The sequence below is a fragment of the Carettochelys insculpta genome, chromosome 7, assembly GCF_033958435.1.
Source record: "Carettochelys insculpta isolate YL-2023 chromosome 7, ASM3395843v1, whole genome shotgun sequence".
NCBI lineage: Eukaryota > Metazoa > Chordata > Testudines > Carettochelyidae > Carettochelys > Carettochelys insculpta.
Window position 1 is genome coordinate 33,249,521 of NC_134143.1, and position 23,660 is coordinate 33,273,180.

A 23,660-nucleotide genomic window follows, 5' to 3' on the forward strand; every position below is an offset into this window, starting at 1 on the left:
TTCGTGGAATGAGGGTTCTTGCTATGATAAATGAATAGTGGTTTAATTTTCTTGTCTCCCTTGGCACTGACACTGAGCAAGAGTGTCAGGAGGTCTTTTGAAGCATGGCACACTTCTTTCAGTAACAGAAATGTAGGTTCATTTCAGCATTCATTTCCAATAGAGTCCTTTCTCATCCGCATTAAAGACTTGTTGTGGTTCGTAACCTCCTTCCTGAATGAGCTCTCCCAGCTTTGCTTCACACTTTTTGGCTGGCTCCATGTCAGCACTCACTGCTTCACCGTACACTCTAAAGTTCTTGAACCCATTGCACAACTGGAAACTGAAACCAGCCACAGCTAGCGTTAAATATTTCTTCTTTGGAAATGCCTCCCATCTCCTCCTCCTCTTCATCTTTCAGGAATTTGAATAACCTCACTGCCTTCTCCTGAATGGCACTAAGACTTACTGGCATATTCTGCATATGCACATCAGCCAGCCACATAGCCTAAATTGTCTCCATCATTTCCATCACCTTGCTTTTTTGCTAGGCGATCTTTACAGAAGAAGGCCGCATTGTATGCTTAGCCTTTTCCTTTATAGCATCAGCATTCTTGGCATAGTGTGAACTGTTGTCGGAGATAGGCCAAGGTGGCGAGCAACGTCAGCAGCCTGTTCACCATTCTAATGTGCTTTATCACCTCTGTTTTCACAGTGGGACTCACACAAACATGTTGCCTCTTGAAAATAGCGCTTAACTTTGCATCAACACTTCATTTCCCAGCCATGGTTAAAGGATTACATGAATATATTGAGATAAAGTATGTGCACTCATAATGTGTTCACTTCAAAACTTACAAACAGTAAGGAGGACAATGCAAAGGATTGTGGTCCCTTGAAAAATGACTTAAGCGAGGATCTGTGTGATGTATAATTCATTTAGTTTCCTTAACCGACAACTTATATGAGCAAAAACTTGTAACAAGATGACTTATAACGGGGACCTCCTCTATATCCAAATCTAATTGTAAATGTCCTGGACACCTCCCTAGCACCCCTTTGTAGTGCAGAGTCACTTTGTGGGCACCCTACCTCAGTATCCCTCTTCTTCAGTTCAGGGAACCTACAATCAAACTATTAAAACAACCCTTCTTTGGTTCACCCACTTCCCTCTTCGAGACTGGATTGACGAAAATAATAAAATCTGTTTCAAAATGAAGTTCTCAGATGTTTCCCAAGTCCACACTTCCACACTTTCCTGCTAGGATCTCCCAGGAGATCACACGGCCTGGAGTTTTGTCCAGAAGACTAAGGGTACATATACACCGGAAAAAATAAGAACAAAACAAAATGCAGGGAGTCTCAGTCCCCAGGTCAACTGACGTGGGCCTCACAACGATCATGTCATGGGGCTAAAGATAGCAACACAGATGTACTCTCAGGGTATGCCTGCACTGCAAGTAAAAACCTATAGCTGGCTTGTGCTGGCAGACAAATTTGCAGAGGTTGGGCTAAGGAGCTGTTTAATTGTGGTGTAGATATTTTGTTCTCAGGCTGTAGCTTGGGTTCTTGGATCCTCCCTCCTTGTAGAGTTCCTCAGTCAGAGCTGTAGTCCAAGCTGAACGTCTCTACCACAATTAAACAATCCCTGAGACAGATCCCTGCAAGCTTTAGTTAGCTGGCATGGGCTAGTCACAGACTGCAGCACAGACATATCCTGTGTGTCCCCTGCTACAGCCTCTTCGGCCCAGCAGCAAATCCCCGCCTTCATAAACTTCTACTGGAGTCTCTCCCTCCAGTTTCACTCGTTTCTTTCTCAGGACAACTCTCTCTGCAGCTTCCTGCTGACTGTCATGGGAGAATCAGCTCTCTCACATCCACCTGGTTCCATTACGTACACTCACACTCCATCCCAGGTGTGGCAGGCAGGGCTAATTGTGTGGGACTCTCAAGCTCCAAAACTACTGGCCCTTAACAGGGTAGGCACCCACATTACAGCAATGTAGCCTGAATCTGTTGGTCTTTGGGGCCTACTGCAGAGCTAATATTTTTTCCCCAGGTTCCAAGGAGGGAAAGTCGTGTTTTAGTTTTTATTTTACTTCCTGGTTGGCAAGCAGTTGCTAGGTTTAGTTATACTAGGGTCACATTTGTTTTGTTCCTAAGAAGCTAAAGGACTAAGGCATGTACATTTTTCCAATGTAAGAGTTTTAAAAATCAAAATAAATTAATAAATCATGTACTTATGATGTTTCTTTCCAGGTCAGAACTTTTTCAAAGCATAGGCTGTTTGGATCCAGGGTTTTGGTATGGCTCATTGTAGATGTGTGCATGTGTACATACACACTAAAATAAAGTGTATGAATGACATTTAAGAAATGGAATTTGTACTTTCTCCCTAGAGAAAATAGACCTGTGGTTTCCAGTTTCAGACTCAGAGCTTATGCTGTTCAAATCAAGTTTATTCTTCCTTATACAATGAATTCTGCTTATGAAAAGAGTCTTTGGGACCCAGTAAGGCCTTAAAAAAATAGAACAGTGGCTTTTATAAAGAACGCCATTTAGAAACAAACCTATAGGGAGGGTATTTCAGACTACACCTCACTACAGAGAAGTATTCAGAATTGATTTGTGTTCATGTACAGTATACATTCAGTATGCTACAGAAAACAGTGATGGAGGGAGAGCACTGACAAGTATGCTGGTTTATGTTTAGCATATTTCTCCCTCCAAGTTAATGTTTGCTGGCAGAATTCATGACATCCTATCAAGCAATATCACCATGAGAAGTCTGATGACCTGGATGCCCAAAGGATTAAACTGACCAAGGAAGTAGAATGGAGTTTGCTCCCTTTCAGTTCCTGTGGCTAGGTACCATCACGTAAAAACAATTTTAGCTTAGGTTTAAGATGTAGGATTTGCACTTCAGATGATCATTTAAGCTGTTACCAGAGTATGTCTCACATGGGCTGGGGATGCAGCAGGATGCATGATAGGTGGTCAGATTCTATAGTCTTCTTAGCATGTGCCAAGATGCCTCAGCATATGACTGGGATTCACCATCACTGACTTTGTTCTGGTGGTTGGCTCATTAGTTCCCCCAGACATGGCAGGATACAAAGGAGGAGCAGGACATGACCACCGATCCTTGCTCATTTTACAGTGAAGGGTGACATCTAAGAACCTTTGGCATTCGTGCAGACCCTGCATTTCCACAGTGAGTTCCCTCACTCTTACAACGTATATCAACTGTGAAAAGTTAAAACACACAAACGAAAGTTGTTTTGACCAGTGATTTTCATTGACTGTATTACTGAGAGTTGCACATAAGTAACCTTGATTCTATTCAAATGAAATGTTGTTTGAGTTTTGTTTTAAGTACACGGGGACTTCCTGCCTCCCTCTGCAGAGCTTGTACAAATGTGCAGTTCAGCTAGTCCCCTCATCCCCTTCCCCTTATACTTCAAAAACACATACAAACACACACACGAGCTTAATCTTGGTATTGAGAGGTGTGCACCACCTCAATCAACCTTTTCATGCATCTACAAAAACCTTCCTTGTATCAAATGATTAGGAGTGATGCAGAGAAAGAGTTGATTGCTAGGGTATGAGAGATGCCAATGTCCTGATAAAGGAGAAGCTTCAAAAAGCCCTTTGTGCTTACAAATAATGGGGAGGAGCATAATGCTTTCAAGGAGCAATTTTAAAAAAAAACCTCATGAAAAAGAGAGAACGGGAAGGGGGGAAAAAGAAAAAGAGAGCAGCAGCCTGTCTCTGCCTCACTGCCCCAACAAGCATCCTTTCAATTTCACTCTATCTCCCTCATTTCCTCAAGGTGACCTCACTCCCTGGAGAGGAGACCCAGCCCAGATTTGTCTGAAGAGTTGTATTGTTTCCTTTTCTGTTTGTTTAGAAAGGTACAAATAGCCAAACTGTTCAAACTACTGGGATTCCTTCTCTACAGTATGATTGGATGGGGGCTGAGCGGAGGTTTCTGTTTGTTCAGTGTACATATTTTATGGGTAGGAGGGAATGGAGGGGTACACTTATGGTGGGTGCTGAAAGAAAGTTACTCTTTCATGGCCCTTTTAATGAAGCTGCTGTTAATCATCTTAGCCCAAAAACTGCTTCCAGGACAAAAAAGCTATTAACCTCTCAGGACACTTGTCACATTTATAAACCAGGAAAGAGCAGCAGCAGCAGAAAGAAGAATGCAGAAGAAATGGAAATTCATGTCACAAAAATGCGTATATATGAGTCTGTGTCCATCTGTCAGTTTGTGTGTCAAGAACTCCTCCTTCACGGTAAGTGCTAGGACCACCAAATTCGACATGCAGCTTCTGCCTGTCCTAACAAAGCCAGGTCAGGGTGTGGTTGTGCCAGGAAAATGGGGAGTTTCTGGAATGGGAGAATTTTCCATAACATGGAAAGGGAGGGGTCCGAGAGCAGGTACAGTTGTGCTTCACAATGACCACTGGGGGCAGTGAGTACAGGGGATGGTTACACCGCAGAGGGATAATGGAGCGGCTATATCAGGAAGAGAATGGCCAGTAGGGGCCAGTGCTTGCCATTTCGCTGGCTATGGTTAAATGGCCCTCCTATCCCAAAGTCCTACTCGCCTGGCCACAGTGGGGCAGGGGAGGGGCATCCCATCAGCCAGTGGCCCTGCTGCCTTGCTCCCACGAACACTGCAGTGCCACCCAGCAAGGAAGCCCAAGTCCCCTCCAAGAGGAGATGCAGACCAGGCAGCAGAGCATCCCTTCCCCCATCCCCCAAGGAAACACAGGTTGGGCAGCCCAGCCCCGCAGAGGACTTGCCAGCTGGGGACAGGCAGTGTAGGCCTCCCTCCCCCTGCTGGCCCAGAGGAACTGACAGCAGAGGATGGGCAGTATAGTCCTGGCCCCGCCAGGAGCAGCCATCAGCAGGGGAGCATGGCCCTGTACATCTGTGGGGGTCACCATCACTGGATTAGTGCTGACTGCACCATCACAGGTGGCCCCAAAGGATGCTCCGAGACCTTCAAGCCTTGACTCCCGACCCCACCCTCTGCCCCCCTCAAGCAACACTGGGTAAATCCTCTAGGATATGGAACTGTAACCTCTCCTACACCCACAAAAAAGCACGTACATGTATATGTGTATCTACTATATATTTTAGAGAGTATGTCTGTTTGATCAAAAACTCCTCCTAAATGGTAAGAGCGAGGATCACCAAATTCTGTATGCAGTATCTTCCTATCACACCTTAAAGCAATGTAAGGGTTTGGCTGTGCCAAGAAAACAGGACATGCCTGGAATAGGATTGCTTCTCATAAAACCAAACAAAAAAGAGACAAAACCACCAGAGCAGGTACAGTCCTTAAAACTGGCATAACTGAGCAAATGTTGACAGAGAATGAACCAATATGAGCCTGAACCTAGACTAGGATTATTTCCCCATAAAGATACAAAAAAGAGAAAACATTGAGAAATGTGGAGTAGTGCTCTGTTTTGGCAAAGCTAAATCAATGCTTGAAGTCTGAAAACTAGAAGAAAATGTTATTGGAAACCAAACTGACTACAGCTCTTTTCTGTTACAATACAGCGAATGATACATGTTTATAGGGATGAAGAAATCCATTTAAACATTGCTAAAAAAAATTAAATGGAAAAAGTTACAATCATTTTTTTAAAAAAATCTGAAATAAAAATTAACTTCATAAAATTAGAACTATTTTTGAATAATACAATAATTAAAATAGAGCATATTCAGTTTTAAGACACCTATTCAAACTCTTGAAAGAGATAGTTCAAGACGCCCTCGGTGACCCACTAAAGCAGGGTGCTTGGTGCTACCACAGAAAACGCCAAATTTGACAGATCCCAGAATAAGATAACATTGTATTAAATGACAAAGCTCGGTCTATCTACAATTAGGGTCACTCAAAGCAAATGTATACAATTACTTGTCAGCTCTTAAAATATAGGACAATACTTTAATTATCCACACTTCCTAGCCTGTATCCATCCCAAACTTTTTCATGGAAGTCCTTGCCATAAATTAAATGACAGTGAGTAACAACTCCCACTATCAAAACACATGAATTCTCCCTTAGCTTAGCCCCAAAAGTATGCTACTAGTGGTAGCAGAAATATCCCTGAAACAACTTTCTGTCCCAGGGCAACAGGTAAACCATCTGACTTAATTGTGCCATTATCAAATCAACATCATAAGATTACTCAAGAGATTCACAATCTACTGTCCCTTGGCAAGGCCAGCAAAAAGCAGGCCTGCTATTACCCCAGGGAAGGCAGCTCCCTCTGGTTATTTTCTTTAGCACATACATGAACAAATTCTGTTCTTACTTTTTGTAAACGTGCTTCAGAAAAGAAAAATGAACAAGCGGAACATCAACGCTGATGAATCAGCCATAATCTATCAAGAATACACATAAATTCCATTCTCTTCTATGGACATTCTTCTGACTAAACCACAGACTGAGATTAACACATCTACTGCACCACAGAAGTCAGACATTCTGAAGGTCAGTCTGTGGAGACCGTGGGAAAGGACAAAAGGGTACACCTGTACATCCCTGAAAAAAATCCCCCATACAAGGAAACCACACGCTATTGCGCACAAACCATAACAGCTCAGAGGCCAAAGGAGGAATGAAAAAAGGTAGAGAGCAGAGAATAGGGGCAATCTGGGTCCAGAGTGAAGCCTTCACAATATACCCATATTCTTCAGTTGTTCCCATCTGACAGCAACAGTCTCAATCATGGCAATTACCACTGGAATATAATCACTCCCCAAGAGGGACCCTGATATTTCAAATGCAGAAACCAATGTCCCAGCACAAGACACAAAGCAGGGTTTAGTCTACCTTGTGGAGTTGTGAATTTATTATACTGTCCATTCCCTACTTCCAAAGACGGTTTTCATAAAATTCAAAATATTTGCTAGAAATAATCACTTTTGATTAGGATTCAAGGCGCTGGAAAAGTTTGCTCTTGTTCTCAAAATTGGACTTGTACACATGTTTAACATCATTAGGAAGCAGTAAAGAAGGGCCTAACTTTGTATGTTTGGGGAGAGTTAAATAATTTTTTCTGTTTGATGTTTACTTCAGAAATATATCAGCGATTGCAAGTCTACCCCTTCCTCTTTAGAGAGCTCTCTAGTGCCTCAGGCCTAGTTGATATGAGGAAATAATGTCAGTGTAAAAAAACCATGCCCCTGAGCCACGCCGTTAAATGTATCCAGCCCCCAAGAGAGAGAGCCCTTGTAGACTGGCTCTTGGTGAGGGAGAGTATCTAGGCAGACAAGAAAAGAGGAAGTTACTCACCTGTGCAGTAACAATGGTTCTTCGAGATGTGTGTCCCCTACAGGTGCTCCGCTGTAGGTGTATTCGCGCCCCCGTTCCTCTAATTGGAGATTTTTGGTAGCAGTGTCCATTGAGCCGGTGTATGTGCTCTCCTTCCCATGTGGTCCGCCTCAAGGCCAAATAGCACTGCATGGGCAACATTCCCTCATTTCCTTCTCCACCTCAGAGCCCTACAGAGAACTCTGAAGTAGAGGGGAGGAGGGTGGGTTGTGAAGGACACACATTCAAAGAACCATCACTACTGCACAAGGTGCACAACCTCCTCCTCTTCTCAGAGTAGTGTCCCTATGGGTGCTCTACTGTAGGTGACTCTTAAACAGTACTCAGCAGTGGAGGTTGGGACTTCAGAGTGGAATTTGTTACTATGTACAGTATTATGGAGCCGAAGAGGGTGTTAGGAGCCAAATCTTCATTGAACACACAATGTTATATGAGCGTGTGGGGAGAGAGCAAATTACTACCCTACAGATTGCTGAGATAGGAATACCTGTAAGGAATGACACAAAGTAGAGATTGACTTCATGGAGTGCATATGAACTGTGCCCTTGCTAACAGTGATTAATGCAATCAGAGACCCATTTGGACAGTTTTTGAGCCAACACCACATCTTAGAAATCATTCTGTGGATGAAAACAAGAGTTTAGGGAATTTCCTATCAGTCCAGTGCAAGTAAAATGTTCGTCTAATATGCAGCATATGCGGAATCATCTCCCTGTTGTCACTAAGTGCTTTTGGGAAAAACTAGGAGATGGATTTGTTGATTTACCTGGAAATGCAAAGAGTGGTGGGAAAAAGCTGAGATATTACTTCAGATTTTTTTTTAAATTAAAAGGGCCATGAATGGCAGGCATGCCATCAGGGCTGCTATTTCTCTTATGTGCCTCACTGAGGTGACAGCAGTTACAAATTGATCATCTCTCGTATACGTCTTCACAGACAGGTGTCAGAGAACAAGTCGTCATGGACTCAAAGTAAGGTCCAGTCAAAGCCCTGAGATCTTGGTTAACATCCCAGGCTAGAGAAGATGATGTCACAGGTGAGAAGAGATTCTCATTGCACTTAAGGAATCTATGCATCTTGCAGGTGAGCAAACACAGAGTATTTGTCTACCTCATGGGGGTAGAAGGACATTTAATGGAAAGCGTGCAGTTTTTGATGCTTTTAAAAAAAAAGATATCCTTTATCTAAAGTATTAATTGTATGTAAATATGTGCTAACAAAATTTCTTAAAAATTCAAATTTTAAAAGAAAATAGGCCCCTAAAGTTTTTTAAGTACCTAAATCAGAAGACATTTTCCAAAAGGTGCCGAGTATTCAGCAGCTCCTATGTATTTAAGTCTCTGAATACAGAAACAGAAATTTAACTTAAAGCTCTAAACTGAGAAAATTTTGCTGGAAGTTTGAAACACGAAAATTCCCTTAACCTTTCAATTGCTTGCTTTTCATGCACTCCAATTTTATGAGCATCACAAAGTCTGCTAAGGCCTGAATTTCTAATGGTTTACAAAACAGTGGCAGAGGAAAGAGGGAATAAAAAGCAGAACCCTGTCCTACCCATCAATCCTTTCTGTCTTATGCGCAGAACTTTAAGATCTTCTTTACACACTAATTCCAAAAAGGGGAGCACAAGTCTAATTTTTACCCTTCCCAGATCACCTTTCAAGAACTGGACAAGGTGTGAACATTAATGCATTCAGCTTGAACGTCTTCACTTGGTTATTTACTGTCATTTGACACCATCCAGATAATTTTTCAATAGAACAATTTTCAAATACCCCAGCTATACAGAGGGTCTAATTCAGGGGTGGGGAATCAATGGCCTGTAGGCCAGATCTGGACAGTGGCTAGCCGTGAGCCAGCTCGTGAGGCTCAGGGCTCAACCCCCAGTCCAGTGGCCTTGCAGGGGTGAGAGATGGTGCTGGTGCTCCAGGCACGAAGAGACTGCCACAGCTGAAGCACTAGTGCTGGCCTGCTTACCACTGCAGGGAATCTTTTTTCCTTATGGATCAGATCCAGGGAAGCCGGGGCCCAATCTGGCCTGCAGGCTCCGCCTCTTGGGTGGGGGGTCGGGGGGGCGAAGGGAGGAAAGAAGCAGCTCTGCACACTGCAGGGAAGCACTCTGTGTAAGCACCGCCCCACATTGGCCGCAATCCTCTGCGGCACACTGAGCCACACGGACTGACCCCCTTTTCCTGGGATCTGCGCCAGATTGGCACCCGCACCCCTATCCCCCTGCCATCTGTGGTCCAGACCCTGCACCCAACCCCTGCTCCTGCACCTCCAGCCTTAGTGCACTCCCACTCCTTCCCTCCCATCCAGACCCCATGGCCCCAGCCGCCTCCTGCCCCCTCCCTCACACCCAGACCCACACCTGCAGGCCACTTCTGCACCCTGTCTCCCATTCAGACCCCACACACCTATTCCTAATCTGCTCCTGTGCCCTATATCCTGCCCAGCCTGCTCCATCATAGCCCCCCTCTCACACACCAAACCTCTCATTTTTGGCCCCACAAAAAGCTACTTACCCTCGTTTCTGCCCCTCCTTGCCCCAGTGCTTCTGGGATGGAGCTAGAGGGTAGTGGTGTGAATGTCTTTTTCCTGCTTTTCAGCTGGAGGCCATGTTTGTGAGGGTTTGGTTTTTTTCCTTCCTCCTCCTCACTTGGTGGTCAAGTCAATGAGGTTTTTGTTTTTTCGTGTGTGCTCATTTGTCACCTGGGTGTGGCCCCTGACTGATTTTTCTCTGAGGCAGTGGCCACCGACCCAAAAATACATTCCCTACTTCTCTAGTTTGTAAAGGTATACAGAAGCTCTGAATTGTGTGTTTTAATACAAGGGATGATACTCCTTTCAGATCTGTATTATGGGAAAACTATGGGTTAATAAAGAAATAGAAAAATGTCCATTATTTTATCTTAAAGGCAAAATTATTATTCTTCCAAGGTAATTGTGCACTGGGAAAAGCTGACCTGACAGAATCAATGTGAAAACTGTCATTGACTTCAATATGGCAGGGATTTCATTCGTAGATTTAAGGCCAGAAGAAATATGATGATAATTTGATTGGACTTCCTGCATAACACAGGCCATGGAATTTCACCCATTGATTCCAACATTAAGCCAACTTCTGATTGATCTAGAGCACATCTTTTAGAAAGATACATAAACTTTATTAAAAATGTAATTGACGGAACAGGCCAGATACCTCCATAAGCTGTTCTAATGGTTAACTGCCCACTGTTAAAAAGACATGCTTTGCTTTTAGTTTTCAGGTTTTAATTTCAAGACAGTGGAACTTACGTTAAATGAAAGAACCTCCTACTTTCCGAGATCTTCTCCACAGTTAGTACTTCTAGACTGGGATGAAGTCATCCCTTTACCATCTCTTTGTTAAACTAACAGATTGAGCTGTTTTTTTCACATTTCACTGGAAAGGCAGGGGTATTTTTAGATTTCAAATCATTGATATAAGTTATTTTTTCTGATCACTATCTCATTTGTCAACATCCTCAAGAGCATTGTTCTTCAGGTTGTGTTGCCCATGTCCATTCAACATCCTGCCCTCCTTCCCCACTGCTGGAATTCTCTGGCAAAGAGGAACTGAGTGTGGGGTGGGGCTGGAGATGCCTTAGGTAGCACCACATGTGCATGCTGCTCCAGGGGGCACCTGAGCCACCTCCCCCGTCGGTACTGCCAAGGGGAAGTCTTCCAGCACCCGTGCACACGGCCAGTACACACATCCAGGTTGAATGGACAGAAGTAAGCACTCAAAAAAAATTTTTTTCCAGGTATCCACAAAGGCCATTTATCAGACATGAAAGTGGACCAGTAAGAAGAGGACACTGGTACCAGCCCATACTCAGCCAATGCTAAAGCACTGCCCCTTTTGCCCCCTACCCCATTGGTGGCCCTGCTCATGGAGTCCAACAATACTGCCATGGTAGCACTTTAACGTCATTGCCTGACAGTGCTGCTGCAGCAGTGACATTAACGACCATCAGAGCCACCAATGGAAGAGGAGACAGCTTCCAGGGGCTTAGCAATTTAAAGGGCCTGGTGAGTTTCCTGCAGTGTCTGGGGTCTGGGCCCTTTCGATTGCTGCTGGAGCACTGGGATGTGTGAACCATGTAGTGCTGAAGGTCTGGCCAGGAGAGGCTGGCCCCACCCCTGCCCCTTCCACTTGAGGCCCCAACCCTTCTGGGGACGCACAGCCCTGTAATGGGAAGATTTTTAAATTACTTTCACTCCTGACTGAATCAGAGATGCCAGGAATTTGCATTAAGGATGAACATCAAGAAATCTATCAGAGGGGTAGCCAAGTTAGAAAGCTAGCAGCAGTAATGCTGGAGTGTTAAACAGTGGCAATGACAGAAAATATCTTTTTTTAAAAAGAGATGTAATTAAACTATGCAAAACACTGGGTGGACACACTTCTTTTGGTTTATTTAAACTAGTTCCTAACTGTTTTAAGTGAACCCAAAATAAGCCTGGTTTACACCAAGGAAGAATATGCACATAGTCTTTTGAACCAGTTAAAAGATATCACACCTTGGCTGCGTCTACACGTGCACGCTACTTCGAAGTAGCGGCAGTAACTTCGAAATAGCGCCCGTCACGTCTACACGTGTTGGGCGCTATTTCGAAGTTGAAATCGACGTTAGGCGGCGAGACGTCGAAGTCGCTAACCCCATGAGCGGATGGGAATAGCGCCCTACTTCGACGTTCAACATCGAAGTAGGGATGTGTAGACGATCCGCGTCCCGCAACATCGAAATAGCGGGGTCCTCCATGGCGGCCATCAGCTGGGGGGTTGAGAGATACTCTCTCTCCAGCCCTTGCGGGGCTCTGTGGTCACCGTGGGCAGCAGCCCTTAGCCCAGGGCTTCTGGCTGCTGCTGCTGCAGCTGGGGGTCCGTGCTGCATATACAGGGTCTGCAACTAGTTGTTGGCTCTGTGTATCTTGCACTGTTTAATGAAAGTGTGTCTGGGAGGGGCCCTTTAAGGGAGCGACTTGCTGTTGAGTCCGCCCTGTGACCCTGTCTGCAGCTGTGCCTGGCTCCCTTATTTCGATGTGTGCTACTTTGCCGTGTAGACGTTCCCTCGCTGTGCCTATTTCGATGTTGGGCTGAGCAACGTCGAAGTTGAACATCGACGTTGCCAGCCCTGGAGGACGTGTAGACGTTATTCATCGAAATAGCCTATTTCGATGTCGCAACATCGAAATAAGCTATTTCGAAGTTGGGTGCACGTGTAGACGTAGCCCTTCAGTAACTGATGAAACTTTCTCAAATAGGTCTCAGCTTGCAAATGTTGTGATGCTCTTCATCTCACGTAGGATAATGGCACGGAGGCGGAGAGATACTAGCATCTCTCAGCAGGGAACTTTGACCAAAGAATAACGCTAATGGGCACGAGAAAGAATGCCACCCTCTCCTACCTGTCTAGAAGGAGGGTGAACAGACTACAATGTGGAGGCAGCAGCAGTAAAGAAATAAATGTCTGGGAATTCATGCATTGCCAAACCACAATTGCCTTCCGTTTTTTCTAAAAATGTAAACAATGCTGGCTGCCCAGAATAGACTGCAGTTAAATCTAATTCGGGTTTAAACTGAAGTGTGGGATGTACCATACATTGGACTGTATCATAGAGTGACTCCAAAAAGGAGGACATGAACTGCAGATTAAAAAGGCAGGGAGCTGTGGGAATTCAGGTGTACTTCGCATGTAGGAGAGGCGTCATCAAACAGAGGAGCTGAGGATTAACTGTGAAAATTCAAAACAGGAGTGAAAGTGAGACAGGCATTGGGAGATACAAACCATTTTAGAGCAGCAAGGTCTCCTTACAGCCCAAAATATTGCTATTTAAACAGGTAGTCAGTAGTTTGAAAAATGACTCAAGAAAAGTAGTTAGGAGGACCCAAAAGCTTCTTGCTTGAACGCGTCGAAGTGAGGCAACAGTAGTACTTGGGCGATTCAATTTAAAATTAGATTTCATAAAGGGCCACTTGCCATCTTACCAGGGCACTAAACAATACCTAACACTCAGGCTCCCACCAGGATTTTGTATGGACACAAGAAATGGCATGTGTATATACCAGGTGAAATAGCTAAGATTTCTTGAAAGGGTTGGAGATCATATATTTGAGTTGCCACCCATCCACAGATTCATGAGCTACTCTCATGCCCTGTACACCTATGTTACAGGATAATTACAAAGCCCACAACGATCTGAAGACTCCTGACATGATCGTATTGTATCACCATATCAGAACACTACATTGGGACATGAAGACATAAATGGTGTGACACAACATTGGTCACCATGACACAAGTGCTCACTCAGATACTAATGAGGACGTCCTGTGAATAGTGCATCAAAAGAAGGAAACAGCTGTTTTCCATGAGAGTAAATCCAGGAGGATTTACTGGCATCACAACAACCCACTCTGGACTTTCAACACGTGACTGCGAGAGAACAGTTTCTAGAAGATGTGTTTTTCTTTCTGTGAAAACTCTGAGTGGAGGAGGCAGGGTGAAGAGGTAGTGGCTGTGAGCAACTGTTGAAAAATCAGGAACCAGAAATGAGGCCCTAGCTAAAAGTGAAAACCTCAAGTAAATAAAAATTGCTCTTGGGAGTAATTGTATCACAAATGGCAGGGTTACTTTATTACACATGGCAGCAATAGTCATCGGAACCTCATAGCAGGGTTCACTTCAAATAAAAACCCAACATCCTACCACTGCACCCCGCACCAAGATCCAGCCCAAACCATCACCACAATCCCTGGAAATGAATGCACCCGAAGTACATCCACATTTGTGAGGTTTCCAGAAAGTTTTTTTTGGAAGGAGGAACTTGTAGGAGGTCCTAACACTCATCCTATCACTCCTGCCCCTTCTCACCTGTGTTGGCAGAACTACTTCTGCAGCTGGAGCAGAAGGCACAATTGACCAGGGAAAACAGTAAACACTAAGGCTTTGTCTACACTATGCAGCTTTTAAGCAGCACAGCTGTGTTGCTACACACCTATAACTAAGAGCTGGAAAATGTAGCCCATTTGTCGGCTGTTTTGCCAACAAAATACTTCCAGCCTCAATGAGCAGTGTTTGCTTTGTTGCTGATTACATGGTGCTTGTCATCAGCAAAACTTGTGTCTTGGGGGGGGGTGTGTGTGTGTGATCTTAGCATCTCTGAGACACAAAAGTTTTGTTGTTCAGATGCCAGTGTAAACAAAGCATCAGAGGTGTAGCCGTGTTAGCGTGTATCGGCAAAAACGAGAAGTCCTGTGGCACCTTATAGGCTAACAGATTTTTCAGAGCATAAGCTTTTGTGGACAAAGACCCACTTGGTCAGATGCATTCTGACAAAGCAGATCTTTGCCCACAGAAGCTTATGCTCCAAAATATCCATTAGTCGATAAGGTACCACAGGACTTCTCATTGTTTTAGGTGCAACCAAAAGTTTGGATAAATTCAATTAAGCACTTTTGCTTTGGGCCACGCATTCTGAGGGAAGTTTTTCAAGCGTATACTTCACCAGCTCAGACAGCATAAAAATAAGCTACTGTATACAGGATTGTGTATTGCTGATATTACCTGATAGGGCAATTGTGTCTCAAGCAATCAGTTTGACACAAATTTTAAAGGGTATCACTTGGCTTCTTTATTTGGTTGATAGGATTGCAGAGAATTTTTCTACTGGTCTGCAGATATATTATACAGTAGGTCAAGGCAGCTACCTACTGTCTTTTTCTATGTTCAGAAACTCCCACTTCCCTTCCAGACGACAGTTTTTCAGCATGCAGACAAACAATTTGATTGTGGTTGAGCAAGCCTATAAACCTGACACACAAGGATGAAAGGCTAGTACAATGATCCACTCCACTTCTGAGCTCCACTGTAAAATGTGAGAGAACCGATTTATGAAATACTAGAAGATTTACCTGGCATTGCTTAGGTCCTTCAGGACAGGGGGCTGGGTGCATGGAGGTGGGGTGCATGCGTCAGGGGAGGGGACAGTGAGCTTGGGGCAGGGGGTCGGGAATGCAGGAGTGAAGGCATGGGTTTGGGAGTTGTGAGAGAACACAGCGCAGGGGATTAGGTGGTGTGGTGTTGTGGGGGCCTCAGGGCAGGAGCGGGTGGGGCAGCCACTGAAATTGCACCCTGGGGCCAGCCCAGGGCAGAGAGGGCTGTACAGCCTGGCTAGCAGCTGCTCCATGACTCTCTGGGGCTGCCGCTTGCTTGCTCCCTGCTATGGACATTCTGGAGTATAACTGTCCCTGCTACCAGCCCCTCCCTATCAGTGGGATGAAACACAATTACATTCCTCACACATCCCACTGTTGTGGCACAAGCCCTGACTTTGCTTTAAGTCATGATAAGCAGAAGCTGCATGCCAGATTTGGTAGTGCTAGATCTTACCATTTAGAAGGAGGAGTTCTTGAACAAATGGGCTCACAGATGGACAAACTGATGCACAATCACTCGCATATATAGTAGATTACTTTGGTGAAAGCTTTAGTCATGAATACATTGAGCCAGTCATCACTTCCTCACTGACACCAATGCAGAACTCAATATAGACCCCATTAAACACACACTTAACACAGTTGATTTTTCTCCTTAAGAACTTTCTCCATCTAACTGTGGGGTCTGGGAGCATTCTTACCTCACGCATCCAGACACTGAAAGGCCTCTGCCAAGATTCCTTCTTTTCCAGATGCAGGTATGCATTGAACAGGATCAGATAGATGTATCGTTCCAAATACTGTAGGCTCCGCAGTTGCAATGTCCGCACTTCCTTCTCTTCCTTGACTGTTTTCCCCTGAAACACAGGATGATATAATTGGAATGATTCAGTCACCACCATAGATTTCAACCAAACTCTGCAGAGAAGAATGCACTGAAAACTAAGATTTATATACCACGGGCCTAATTGTGAGCTGATCTAAGCAGGAAAGGAGGGGTAACTATAAGAAATAAGAGTACATTATTTCTTCATCTGGATCGAATAGTCAAGAGCAAGAAATATCATTGAGATGACATTAGATTGTTTTTCCTATTTCTGTGGCAAGGAACAGCACAGTTAACTTTAGATTATTGTGGGGGTAGGAGCCTTAAGAAATTAGTCACTGGAATCTCAGCCAGCACTTAAAGGTATCGCTTACCCTAACATTTGGGGCCTTCAGTTCAGCACTTCCACAGTGAGCGGAATGCCTTCTATTTTTTAAAAATGGTTCACCACAGAGGCATTCTTGTCCCTTTTATCAAATGATCTTCTGCCAAAATGGTCTCCTTCTCCCCTTTAAGAATATACCTACAGTTGAGATGGTTCCTGTTTAATTCCACTGAACTCTCACCTGAGAGTCTCTCTCTAAGCAGAAGTTCACCTAATTTTGTAGGAGGGGTAATGCTACTGGAAAGCACATTGTGTAAAACCATGAGCCTTTCATCACCACATCATCTTGTCTGTCAGTGAAGTTCCTCACCATTCATACATGAGCACAAATGCCTCCACCATCCCTATACGCCACATGTTCAGGGAGAAAATTTGAGCCAGTTTTTCATTCTCCCCGTCCACCACAGGACAAACTAACGTTTACAAGAATGAGGGAGAACTCAGGATACAGACTAGCAATTAAGGGCAATGGCGTTTAGGATAATATCTATCCTAGGATCTTGAATTAATGAGACCCTGGTGGAAAGTTTTAGCTTCCTCTTTGCTCCTGGAAGGTTCAATGCCATTTACTTTTAGTTGCATTTTTTCTTGGGGTGTTGGGAGGGGGGCAAAAGTTCTTCCATGTATTGCGATTCCTCAACTCTACTGCGCACCATGTAGATTTTTAGTTCCTAGAACACACTCTGTTCACAACATAATTCATAGCAGTTCTGGCCTATTCGCCAGCATCACCAGTCCACAGATTCTGTATTTCTGACTGTTCTTTCCACATTGTGCTATTGCAGAATCCATGCTTTCCTAGATCAGGTCAGCCATTATGTTCTCACTGGACAGATCTTCCCCCTCAACAAGTACTACACCCGTCCCTCGATTTATGAACATAATTCATTTGATGAAAATTGTTTGTAAGGTGGAAATTCATATATCAAAAATGAAATTCACATTAATTTCAATGTAAAAAATTCCGACTGGTTCTCGAATTTCAGAAAAATCACCCAATATTTTTCCCCACGTATGTTACAATGCTATGCAATCATAAAAACAAAAACAGTATTACTTTTTTATGATAGTTATCATATAGTCAGTTTTTAGTAGTGAAGAAGGTGGTGTTGACAAGAGTTCCATGGGACCATCTGCATCGTCACCGGAAGCTCCGTAGCAACTTCAACCTCCTTAATTGGTGCTTATCTTCAGCTTTTGAGGTTGAGAATCAGTTGATGGTGCTGAGGGTTTAGGCAGAGGTAATGAGGTTGAGGGTGCAAAAAAATGACAGAACAGAAGTTGTACTGGTACAACTCCTGATAGCATTGAATGGCGTTGTGAATTTGTCACTTGCATGCTGAACTCCATTCTAAGTTTGGGTCATTGTCATCAACAATTTGTGTAGCTACCTCCAGTGCTCTAAAAAATTTTGAGAGTGATTTCATGTCCAGCGTTTTTTGTGGTTCATCCAATTCTTCCTCCTCCTTTACTAAAAACCTTTCTGCATCCAGCTGAATTAATTCTTCATTGGTAAATTCTTCACAGTGTGACAATAACACGTCTTGAACATCATCTGTGTTTACATCATTGAATCCTGCTTGAGTTGCCAATTGCATAAGTCTTTTGAATGTCTTTCACTTCAACCTCAAAACCCTGGATATCATGAACATATTTCAGCAACAGCTTTTTTGAAACAGCACTCGATATTTCAAGTAATTTTATTCCATGCAGCTGAGATATTTTCTATAGCCATCTTGGCATTGTAGTCCTTCAACAACTGCTTAATTTTTGGTTTGCCTTCTCTGTGCAACACAGGTATGAGATACCTCATCACCAGTTGCAGATAGTAAGCTTTAGGTGTACCAATGATGCCTTGATCCATTGGCTGAAGGATGGAAGGGGTATTTGGGGACAGAAAAAACACTTGAATGTTACCACCACAGTCTTCGATATTGATAGAGTGACAGGGAGCATCATCAAGGATAAGACGACATTTATTATCCAGATTATTTTCAGCACAATGTTTAGAGATGAACAACGAAAGGTAGCTTGTTATGTAATCAGCAAAAACCTGCTTTGTCACCCATGTCTTTTGATTAGAATGCCAGACAACATGTAAAACCTTATTTAAGCCTTTAAGTGCTCTCGGATTTTCTGAATGTTAAACAAGGAGAGGCTTCAATTTCACATCTCCTTCCAAATTTCCACCAAGTAGTAATGTGAGTCGATTCTTCAAGCCTTGAAACCAGTTACTTCCCCCCAACATCCCTTGAAATAAAGGTTTGAGAATAAAGGTTCCAGAAAAGCCCTGTTTCATTAACATTAAAGATCTGTTTTGGAGAATATCCACCTTCATCAATTACTCGTTGCAATGCAGCTGGGAAACTGTTAGCTGCCTGAATATCAGCAGATGCTGCTTTGCCTGTAACTTGCAGACTACAATAATGTGAGTGTACTTTAAAGCACTCAAACCAACCGTGACTTGCTTTGAAAGTTACTTCTTCACCTCCAACTCGCCTCTCTTCCTTGGCTTTCTTCAGGTCCTCAGACAAAGACAAGGCTCTCTCCCTTATGACGAAGAAGCTCAAAAGGCATGTTGCGTTCATTATAGCTATCGATTCAGTGTACTAAGTCTTTCAAATTTACCCATTATTGCATCCCTGGCTTTTGTGATTCCATGCAACTTAGCTCCACCAACTTACATTTCTGCCATTTCTTACACTGTCAATGCCGCCAAATTCATTGCCAAACACATGTCTTTCGATCTCTGGCTCTCTTCAATTCTTTTAATAACTTCGAGTTTGGTAGCCATTGATATTGCTTTCCTTTGTTTCTTGACTTTATTAACACCACCTGAAGAAACTTTTTCACACTTAGGACCCATGATGATTAGAAATAACAAAGATATTTGAAGACTAATATCACTCACAGTCAAGATGATACGAACACAGCAAAACATGCAAACCAACTGGAAAGAGCTGGGCAGCTCAGGGAAGTGAGTCAGCCTAACACTGTGTACTTCCCTTTTCCTCTACATTCATTACTTATGAAGTGAATGCTTGGGCAAAGGTTGGTTCTTTGTTTTAGCGAAAATAAAATTTGTAAATTGAAAAATAGGTATAAATTTACATAGCTCTTTGTAGCAAAAATTCGTAAATTGGAATTTCATAAATCGAGGGATAGATTGCTTGCTGTCCTAGCTCTAACTGGTCATTTTGGAAAGACTATTATGCAGTTGAAAAAATACTTTGTGATCAGTGTTTCCTCCTTAAAAGGGCTATATCTCTATAAGACAGAGAAGAGACACAAAGCAGAGAAATCACTACATTTAAGTTGTTGTTGTTTCCTTTACTTAGAGAGGCATCACACTATGTTTCCTTGGCAACAACAAATGTAAAAGTGATTGTACAATATTTACATTAGAACTGGCTTCAATATACACAAGGCCCTAGGCTTCCTGTAGGTCACCCAGCCCACCCACTCCACAGCAGGCCTCCCACAAAATAGAAGATTATTCTTCACCATGTTTAAATCATGTGGAGTTTCAAGAGCATCTACGGGAACAAGAAACTATATAGCCTAAATCTAGTCACCTTTTAAAGTTTAAGAACACTGAAATGTGAGACCGAATGCTGCTTCCATACTTAGCATGTGGAATGTGGCTCCAGGTACAGAGGAATGTTTTCGCAAGTGCATACTAGCTTCACTTTGAATTTGTGGCCCTTTACAGCTGCTCCACTAATGACTTAAGACCTCAGTCTGCCTTGACCTCTAGGACACCTTAGTGCTCCTTGAAATCATTTTATAATGGAGCATTTCTGAAGAAAGGCCCAACCAGCCTGTGCTACAGACAAAAATAAGTATGTACTTGAAAACCATTCCTGGTTTAGCTTGGCAATTCAAGCTCTTATTAAACTGTGGTTTCTACTGTATAAAGAGTTCCTCTTTAACATGCAGCCCTCAAAAATAGAAAAGGTACTGCGATAGTGCATGCTTGTGGGCACGTGTAATACAGAAACGGTCCGGAAATAGGCATTCTGTGCCCCACTAGACTACAAAATATACCCTATTTTTGTTATGGCTGTCCTATTTTTGAATGGCTATAGCTACTAGGCAACTGAGGGTTGGCTCTTTCTGATGTCTTGTTCCTGATTGGACAGCACCACAGTAGTGACTAATGGAGAAATGGAGAGGTGTCTGCTCTTCCATTCACAATTTCTTGCTGAGCTCTCAAAAGACTCTATGTTCCCCTTGAAAACCTCATTGAACACCACACTAGTTCTTTCTAGATTCAAAATAGTTCATCAAAAAGGGTCCAGAGCTGAAAGAAACACACAGATCTATATCAACATATAAATATTATTTTCAAGATGAACGCAAGCGAAGGCTGATCAACAACGCATGATGTTCTTCATCAGTCTGGACCACTACAACAGCATATAAACAAAGTGGCACAATAGTCAATCAACTTATTAGCAAGTTGGACAGACAATTTGAGACAGAGATGTCATACTACAGTAAAGGCAGTGTTATACAGCACGCTCTGTTAACCAGCACTCCCAGCGCGGGGCTGGCTGCCTTGCCAGGACTGTTAGAACGGGGCCAGCAGCCCTGCTCAGCTAACCAGGAAATCTGATTACCCAGCAATGCGTGTTCTACAAGGATACCTGAAAATCAAGCTTCTACCATATTAAAAGAAAATCCAAAACTGGTCTGTAAATAGCATTTCCTGACTAGAGTGCTGAGGAAAAAAAAAACAAAACCAAAATGGCAATATAAGTAATAGAGGAACTGCCAAATTGGATCTGATCTGACGCCCACATCAACCACTACCTTGACAGTGACCAGCACCAGCTGCTTGGGAGGAAGCTGCAGATATGGGATGATCTGCTCCCCAACACATACACATTAGGTCTCACCCTAATTCTACTAGTTAAAGGCTGTCTTAAGCCATGAAACATGAGATTTAATAATCTTTCCAAAATGCATCATCATTAACTGTGATAAGTGAATATTGTTAACCATCTAAATATCCAATCCCACTGTGTATCTTGTTAATTTGGTGACATCAACAATCTCATGTGGTGAGGAGTTCCACAATCTATTTACACACTGAGGAGCATATCTAGCTGAGGAGAGTGTTAGAAGAGTATTTCTCTATAGGAAGGACACCAGGTTATTGCCTAATTCAAGGATTTTTTACATTTATTTATCTTAGAGAAAGAGTAACTGGAAAACACGGAAACAAGAACACCACACCATATATGAAGATGGAGTGCCAAGTATGCAAGACACCAAGACAATTTTGCTCTTAATTACATTTCCATTCAAAATTGGTTATCTCAAAAACTTGTCAGTTTTTTAAAAGGCCTGTTAGATTAATAACCTTTCATCTAGTAACATTAACAGACAAAAATGCACAAGATATGTAATTATTTTTCAAATGCTATAGAATTATACAGTTTAGAATTAAGATTCTGCAGAACTGAATAAGGAAACATCAATATTTATTGCTTGGCAAATCAGCAATCATCCATATGTGAGAAAATCTTGTTTCTTATTGCACAGACTTGCTATGACATACATTAAAAATACATGATCAACTATAAGATTTGGAAGCAGTGGACTCAAACCTACACAGCCAAGATATTTTGTAATCCCTCTTCCAAAAAGTTATGAAGCTGTGGGCTGTTTGCCAAGGAAAATCTACAAAACCTAAGCGGGGAGTAATGTGTGTGAGGCAGGAAAAGCACCACATAAAAGCTGTGGGTTACTTTTATTGCTTTATCTTTCCCCATTTAAATATCTTTATTCTCCTCCATTATTATTTTCAATTCATTCAGTGTTCACCTTCCTCCACTGTCTGAATTTGTTTTCTTCATTTTACCTTCTTTTTCCAAAGATATCTGTCCTCTTCCCTTTTCCTAGAGTAGAGGCTTTTCTTCCTTTCCTTTGTTATTCATCCTCTAACTCCTAGTCACTTCTTCTTTCTCTCTCAAATATGTCTGCCCACCCTTGAATTGCCCAGTAACTTCTTCCTCTCCTCTGCTATTCCTGCCTTTGTCAGTATCCATTCCCTCCAGTACTAGTCCGTTCTTTTCCCACAAACTCTCAATGCTCCCTGCTCCAACACCAACATATGGCCCAAAGAGTACGATCAGAAGAGTACTCTGCCAGAGCACGGAGTGCTCCAGTGACCAGCAATTGGCTCACCTCTTGCCTTATGCTTCCGGCAAGGTAAGGAGCAGTGGTATCAGTAACAGAGGAGTGAGGGACCAGAGATATCTGGTGATGTCTGCAGTCTATCGCACAGTCAGGAATTCAAATATCCCTCTGGCAGGAACTCATAGCAGTCGTGAGGGACAGCGGGATAAATGTTACTGTTGCAAGAGTCTCTGTTACTGTTGGGAGGCCTGAAGTTGTGAGCATATCAGATAATGAGCAGGAATGTACCATATAAAAAGGCATGACAATAAGCTCATAGTAAATCTTATTCTACATCAAGCCACAGCAGAATGATGGAGGCAGGCACTGAAGCAGGTCAATTACAAAAGCACTCTGAGAAATAAATACAGTTCTAATGAGCTCTGGTAAAACACTTACTTGTTGAAAAATACCTCAGGTGAACAGGTTCAATATTTCTAAATACAAAGTAACTCGCTTAACAATGATAGATGCTAAGAATATCCCATGTTCCATAAATAGGTGAAAAATAAATATATATACAAACAACTACCCCTCCCCCCAAAAAAATTTAGGAGTTTTTAAGGCTAGTGAGGAGATTTGGAGGTCCAATTCTCCTCTATGGAAAGTGAGCCTTCAAATCTCCTAGGCAGGTTTGAAAGTTTCAACCAATGCAAATATTGTGGCAGGGTGCAGTCCCAGAGCATGCTGAGTGTGGAGTTGTGATCGCCCATGTCTGTGATGGCTTGCTCAGCCTTCAGTATAATTTGGATGCCAAGGTAACTCAATCCTCAGGTCAAGTCACAAAAAGTCCATGTCTTCCAAACATCACAAAATAAAAGGCTTCTGTACCAGTCCTACGGTAGGCAGAGCTCTTCTCATTCCTGGTTTTCCAGCAACCTTCTCTTTACAGCTAAATTTAATTCTACTTAATTTCATCCTTCTCTCTCCTTCTGCTTACCAAGAACCATACCGT

General features: G+C 43.0%; 1 protein-coding gene across 9 annotated transcripts in view; it reads right to left on the bottom strand.

The window, feature by feature from the left end:
• Positions 1 to 23,660, bottom strand: part of PALD1 (phosphatase domain containing paladin 1) — a 200,005-nt gene that overhangs the window by 20,600 nt on the left and 155,745 nt on the right. For all 9 annotated transcript variants that reach the window (XM_075000268.1, XM_075000271.1, XM_075000274.1 and 6 more), the window contains one exon: positions 16,010 to 16,165. In XM_075000268.1, the coding sequence (XP_074856369.1) occupies positions 16,010 to 16,165 (156 nt within the window). The remainder of the gene's footprint in view (positions 1 to 16,009; positions 16,166 to 23,660) is intronic.